The 6505-nt window shown below is 37.3% G+C and overlaps 2 protein-coding genes and 1 long non-coding RNA gene across 3 annotated transcripts in view; 1 reads left to right on the top strand and 2 right to left on the bottom strand.

Annotated features, from left to right (window-relative positions):
* LOC109536697 (protein RFT1 homolog) overlaps window positions 1–1890 on the top strand; it is a gene marked incomplete in the record, with an annotated part of 3092 nt that extends 1202 nt beyond the window's left edge. Inside the window, 6 exon segments of the mRNA XM_048664230.1 lie at window positions 20–310; window positions 371–546; window positions 753–840; window positions 896–1149; window positions 1205–1454; window positions 1663–1890. Coding sequence (XP_048520187.1) covers window positions 20–310; window positions 371–546; window positions 753–840; window positions 896–1149; window positions 1205–1454; window positions 1663–1815 — 1212 coding nt within the window.
* Window positions 1842–2647, bottom strand: LOC109536701. Its single transcript, XR_002171862.2, has 3 exons — window positions 2437–2647; window positions 2310–2371; window positions 1842–2250 (listed from the first exon to the last, which is right to left on the bottom strand). It is a non-coding gene; the product is annotated as an uncharacterized LOC109536701 (long non-coding RNA).
* Window positions 2648–2856: 209 nt separating this feature from the next.
* Window positions 2857–5975, bottom strand: LOC109536691 (nucleolar complex protein 2 homolog). Its single transcript, XM_019903011.2, has 7 exons — window positions 5536–5975; window positions 5257–5388; window positions 4819–5014; window positions 4595–4761; window positions 3793–4458; window positions 3518–3733; window positions 2857–3454 (listed from the first exon to the last, which is right to left on the bottom strand). Exons 1-7 carry the CDS (start codon window positions 5863–5865, stop codon window positions 2945–2947), a joined length of 2217 nt encoding a protein of 738 aa, XP_019758570.2. The 5' UTR covers window positions 5866–5975; the 3' UTR covers window positions 2857–2944.
* Between the last annotated feature and the right edge of the window lie 530 nt (window positions 5976–6505).

Genomic DNA, 6505 nt, shown 5'->3' with positions numbered 1-6505 from the left:
TAATTCTACAATGTTTCAGATAATTATAGAAACCATTTACATTGTATGCCGAACCGTCACATTCGTCTATTTAGTTGTGAATCATCCAAATGAAGCAATAAATGCGTTCTCAATTGCACAAATAGTGTCCGCTGTTCTCCTGTGTGCTTTATACTATGGATTCTTTACTTGGTACATTCCCCGACTAATTAAGCATAGAGAGCAGGAAGATAAAGATGAGAATGAAAAAATGGTTCCACTATTTTCGGACATGTCTGATTTCCCGTTTCGAAGCGTGTTGAATTTTTTCCCCGGATTCATGTTTAATGAGGTAACTAACGCCAGTCAGTTCCTTTAAATGGGGGATGATTAACTTTAGTCGCTCTTTTAGGATGAAAAAATTGATAGCAATCTACTGGTGCTAACAATCAGTTTTCTAAAACAATCAGTTATAAAACAAGTACTAACAGAAGGTGAAAGATATGTGATGACCATATCTCCAGTATTAACGTTCAGTCAACAATCGATTTACGATATTGTTAACAATTTAGGAAGCTTAGCTGCAAGGTATACACACAAATCCCTAAAGTTCCTGCTTTTGTACTTTAGTTTTGAAAAATGGAAAATATTGAGAAACGGTCTGCTGTGAGCTTTATTTATTTCGGGTTAAACCTGAATTGATTCAGATGATTTTTCTATAGGGCCCCCGATATTTTCCTCTTTTCTAACTTTTGCTCTTCGCTCATTTCTCTGTGTTAAATCGGTTGACTTAGGTTCATCTTTCGACCCATTGAAGAGTCTGCATATTTCTACTTTACCCAGATGATTCACAGGGATCAGCCTTTGAAGAAGCAAAATGAGGTGAAAAACTACCGTAAAACTTCGCTGCAAAATCATTTTAGAATTTAATTTGTAGAAAAATGTAGCCGAAGCTGCCAAAGTGCTGGGTCAGCTGTGCAAAGTTGTTACAAGTATTGGCTTGATTGGAGTCGTTTTTGGGCAATCCTATAGCTACAGTTTGCTCTATTTCTACGGTGGAAAGAAATTAGTTTCTACCGCGTTACCCACCACTCTTCTTCAATTTCACTGCTTCGCCATAGTATTATTAGCTATAAACGGCGTAACTGAAGCCTATGTGTTTGCTACCATGAATAATAACCAACTGGATAAGTGAGTGAATATTATAAGACGATCAAAACAGCATTCGCCCTAATGTTTGTTTCAGGTATAACTACTTAATGGTGATTTTCTCCATATGTTTTCTACTGATTTCCTATGTGTTAACGAACGTGTTTGGGCCAGTAGGCTTTATATTGGCGAATTGTTCAAATATGGGAGCACGAATAATACACAGCTTGCACTTTATACACACCAAGTATTTGGATACAGTCTATCGCCCTCTGGACGGTCTTATTCCTACGTGGAAGTTTTTAAGTGTACTTGTTTTCTCGGGTATATGCACCAAATACTCAGAGGTAAATATTAGAATGTTGATATTTCCCTGGTGGTTGAAAATAGCAAACAATCAAAAATTTGTTTGACCGTTTTTTCGTCTAGCTGACCCATGCTGGAGGCGCTTCTTCGGAGGCCCCGAATATGACTTCGAAGATGCAGATTAAAGCCCATAATATCAATAAGTTTAGACTGATAGCGCTTATTGTTCTGAAATTTAAACCGTTCTAGCTTTACTTCTTGCCACATTCAATGTTGCTTCATATCGGATTTGGTGCCTTCTTTTTCCTATTGACGATGATTACATGGATGTTAGAAAACAGAAGCTTGCTTGAACTTGGTTATGCCAACTATAAAAGGAGGGTGTCGTTGAAAACCGACTGATGTTTTGTGATATAATGAAGAACGTGTTGATTGTTGATCTTCAGATTTTAATAAAATTTGATTGTTGAAACCAAATTTTGCCTTATTAAATGTTGTTATCCAGAACTAACTGAACTGCTTTGCAACAGCCGTATCACGTACAGAAACAATACAGGTTCTATGAACATATTTACATTTCGGACAAATATGTATTGCCTTTCACAAATAAAAACTTAATAAATATTTAACAAACAAAAATTAAGGTTCTGCAATGAGAGAGAGACTAAGTCCGTTTATAAATGGCCCCAGTCACAGTGCCCATTTTTTGGATGATACACAGTTGGCTATCGTTCTCTAAAGTAATAATGGGTGGTTTGCTATTAGGTTCTAGTTTAGCGGCTTGATTGGCAATTGCTGTGATAAATCCGGCGCTTTCATTAGAAGCTAGGCCCCTCGCTTTAAAAGGATATTCGGGGTTATGTTGATCTATAAAGCTCAGGAGACTTAATACTTACATCCTATACAGAACCCCTGATGATCAGAAAACAGGCAACCTAATACTTCCCCATTACTGCATCTAACAGACAAAAATAGTGAATTTCTAAACCAGGTAGATAAGTTCTGCAAGTTTGTTTCACTTACATTTCTTCCATTACACGATCCAAGTTCTTCTCCATGCTTGCTAGAGACCTAGATACTATTTGGCGTCTAAATCAGTATAGTATGTAGTCTGGGGTCTAAATAATCCAAGTATAAAGCCTGGGACAAAAATTCACATGGAACAAAGAAAAGTAAACACAAATTCAGTTATTTGTTTTGACTTGTAAAGTAATCGCCCACGTGAGTCAACGTATACAGGTAGTCAAAGTATAAAGGTTGCCACAGATCACAGAGGTTACTTGAGGAAATTTGAATTTGATTGAATCCGCAACATCCCTACTTTTTTAATAAATTTATATGTTATAAGAGAAATTATTTGGGGAAATAATTTAATTGCCCAAACATATTCTCGTGCGTTTATCGCAACTTTCTGCATTAAATCGTTTAATAAAAGACTAGATAGTTATTTTAAAATACCGTTATAATTAACAGTTAACATCTTAGACACTTTATTAGAAAAGCGGTGTATAACATTATTAACGATAAATTATCACCAATCATCTGCGGATATCTCTTGCACAACATCGCCTTCATCATCGCCCATGTCCTCATCGTTAATTTGGCTAATAATCGTTTTGATCTTCCTGGCATTTTTGCCCCCTCTTTTGCCTCGTTTCTGTTTTTGATCGCCAGCAGCCTCCTCATCTTCGGAATCACTGGGGAAAAGCTCAACTGGCCCCTCTTCTTTCTTCGCAACAGTTTTATCTCGCTTCTTCAGCGTGGGCAACTGGTAGTCGCCCAGGGCTTCATTGTTGGTCACCTCCTTGTTCTTCTTCATATTGCGAATTTTACTCCATGTTTCGTAGAATGTTGTCAGTGGCGTTCCTTTGACCTTTATTTGCGCCTCCCAGCCTTCGATTTGCTTCAAATCCATTAGGTTCAGTGTTACTTTTGAACGCTCCGTTTCGATGAAACGTGCACTTTGCTCAATTTTATCTAGGGCTTGTTTCAGTTTTTTGGTATAGTTTGTCACTTTGCACTTTTTGATGAACTCCTTTATCTGAAAATCAATTGAAATCATTAACCAATAGGCTCAGTCATTTACCGAGCGAAATGTTCTCACCTGCAAAACACATATGAGACTCAAATCAGGAAAACTAATTGTATGGGACATGATAGATAAATATTCCAATAGTTGCGAATAAATCGTATCGATGACGGTATCTTTAAAACCATTCTCCTGCAATTGTGACTTGGATAGCCTGAGAAGGCACGTAAAATGCATCGGTTTCATTGAGACTTTTTGGTGCTTCTTGTTAAAATCAAACGACGTTAAAACCTGAAAGTTGCTTAGCTCGAAAAATCCACCCAACTATAAAAACCTCACTCTCAACTTACCTCAAGAAGAAATGGCAACACGGGGACAAAAACGCCCGTATCCCTGGTAAAATCAATCAAAATCTGCACAATATGGAACCTCAGAGGATAATACTGGGCTGTAGGAATCAACCTCAGTGTTCCTAAACACACTTGCACAAACGGGTAAACAAGCTGTTGCATTTGGGGCTTGGAATGTGTCACAGACAGCAACATCCCCCATAATCTCAGCGAGTTAACAAACTGCCAATTATACACCGCCTGAATATTCTCCTTTTTATTGGCTGTTATGGCATTCCTCAGATGTATAGCCAATTGCCTTATGTACAAGAACACATGCGAATAAGCAACATTAGTATCAAGTGAAAACATTTCCACCAATGATCGTTTCATGAAGTTGATACCAGCCAGTGAGCCGATGCTCACAAACTTGGAATTCTTTACATAAGTCATGTACATCGACTTAAGGCAAATGTATAGCGTGCCAGCCATCTGGTTATTCACTATCCTTAAAATGCAAAAGAATGCCAGCACTCTCACTGAATCATCGGCAGTTCCCCAAATTCTAATCAACTTTGTCAGGATCGATTTTGTTATATTCGTGTAAGAATTCAACATTGGACACATATAGTGAAGGTGTTTCAACAGCACTGTTTGAATGTTCGAGGATGTTACACCAACCAAGAGCTGAAAAAAACGCATATTTACACTACAGTTTCTTACTTCTTTAAGTGATTTTTCTCAGTTCCAATTTCCCAGCTTAACGATTAAATATGTCGCAACTTTAAAAACCACCAAGTGCATTTTAAGCGCAGAATCTTACCTTCAATAAGTCCATAAAATACCCCTTCAACGGCTTTTTAATTTTGATAAATTTCTTGCATTTGTGAGGAGGTTGTTTTGAGCCTGTATGTAAGCCAAGGAACTTTCTAACAGCCGGACATAAGTGCATGACACACAGCTGTAACACCCCGTTAAAAACAGCGGATCCTGCAAAATAATACATTTTTACATAAAGTACAATGGAAAATCGTAGAAAATACCCACCGTCCACTATGAAATTTACCGGTCCATCGTCTTCTTCATTATCGCCTGATATTCTTTTTAATGCCGCATGGCATGCTTGCATAACTTGTGTTATAGTTTTGTTACTCTTATCGGTTTGGATATCAACTTGCCATTTTCTTATGAGTTTCAATGTAATCACTTTTTTATCAACGTGTTTATCTTCTTGATCTTCAGCCTGAAACCAAACATTACAAAATTAATTTATTAAATTAAAGTTTCTAAAGCTAGGATATTTTCGAGACTCTACCGAAATAGTTAGGAATGTATATTAAAATTCAATCCGGGAAAGATCATTCTTGAAATTATCTGTCCAAAAGACTAATGATAATGGATATATTTTGAGCCGCTTTCCAGATATTTACCGCTATTTAATATAGTCGGGGCAGTTTTTTAGACATAATAAGTTTGGATACTTACTTCAAAATCGCTTTCATCGCTGCCTACTTCCAAATCATCTCTTGGTTTATGGATGGGCTCTTCAGAGTCCTCTTCATTATCCTCCGGTTCGTCATCAGAAAGGGAAAATTGCAACAGCTTCTTATCATTATCCTGCAGCAACGAAAGTCAAATTATTCAAACATAAAACAGTGCAAATGGAATAGAAACACAATAGAAAAAGTATGTGAAAACACATGTGATTTTTAATACGTAGATCATGGAATATTTGTTGTTTCGATAAAGAATTAAACACTTTACCTGTAAAAACTTGTAAAACTCTGGATCAGTTTCTTTCAGCTTGTTCAGATCCTGCTTATGTTTATCCGCCAATGCCTCCTCATCCAGTTTCTCCTCGGACTCAGAGCCGCTGTTTTCCACATCTAAATCGGCAACAGAATCAACGTCGGGCTGTGGCGATTTTTCCATATACTCATCGATTTCACAGTCGCTGTTTAGGGCCTCGATAACAGCACGCGATTTCAGTCTAGCTGCTTTAAATGCAAGTGGAACTTTCTTCTTCGATTTGACTATCTTCTTTGCCTTTGACTTCTTCTGCATTTTATGCACGGATTTTTCCAATTTAGCCATTTTTTAATGCTTTTCTGCTCTAATATTTGTCTGTTTATATCCAAGTCAAGCCGGAAAACGTGCACATATCTAGGTTTTCTATGGTTAAGTTCGTGACAGGTATAATTTTGAGGTTTGCAATGTTGCCAATAGCCGATTATCCGGAACGAAAACACAAAAAATTGCAGATTTTTAAACCAACGCTTATTAGCTGGCAAAACTCAGGATTAGCGGCGATTGCGGTGAAACTTTCACCACATTTAAAACAAAGTGTCAGTTAAAGATGGTGAAAAGTTCAAGTTGCTGGTTGTTTTATTTGGAAAGATGTGAATTTTCAAATGAGAGAATACTGTTGTGCAAAACTATTTTGGGACTAGTGTTTAAGCTCGCAAAGCTCAGAATTCTGTGTGATATTGCTATACTTAATTTGTAGTTAGAGCCTACAAATAAAAATATATATGCATTTGAATTGCCCGAGCGAAATCCTACCTCTGTTAGTTCTTCCAGTTGCCGGTGACGCATTGTTTCCAATGTTTATATGAGCGTCTCTCGTCTCACTTTCCCTTATCGCTTGTCTCTGTTCTATTCATTTTTTTTGCGGCACAGTAAGCACAGTAAGTACAGGTTTAAGTGGTGGGGTTTGTATCGTTCCTTGTCTGCA

Source organism: Dendroctonus ponderosae, unplaced genomic scaffold (assembly GCF_020466585.1).
Source record: "Dendroctonus ponderosae isolate FM_Combo_2020 unplaced genomic scaffold, Dpon_F_20191213v2 Dpon_F_20191213_2, whole genome shotgun sequence".
NCBI classification, from domain to species: Eukaryota; Metazoa; Arthropoda; class Insecta; order Coleoptera; family Curculionidae; genus Dendroctonus; species Dendroctonus ponderosae.
The sequence above is the reverse complement of the archived record's forward strand: the minus strand, read 5'-3'. Positions and strand labels throughout refer to the sequence as shown.

Coding starts and splice junctions, on each gene's coding strand:
- LOC109536691 (XM_019903011.2), bottom strand. CDS start 5,865: ATGGCTAAATTGGAAAAATCCGTGCATAAAATGCAGAAGAAGTCAAAG. Junction 4,762..4,818: donor GGTAAATTTCATAGTGGACG/GTGGGTATTTTC, acceptor ATTATTTTGCAG/GATCCGCTGTTTTTAACGGG. Junction 3,734..3,792: donor TGTTGCCATTTCTTCTTGAG/GTAAGTTGAGAG, acceptor AGCAACTTTCAG/GTTTTAACGTCGTTTGATTT.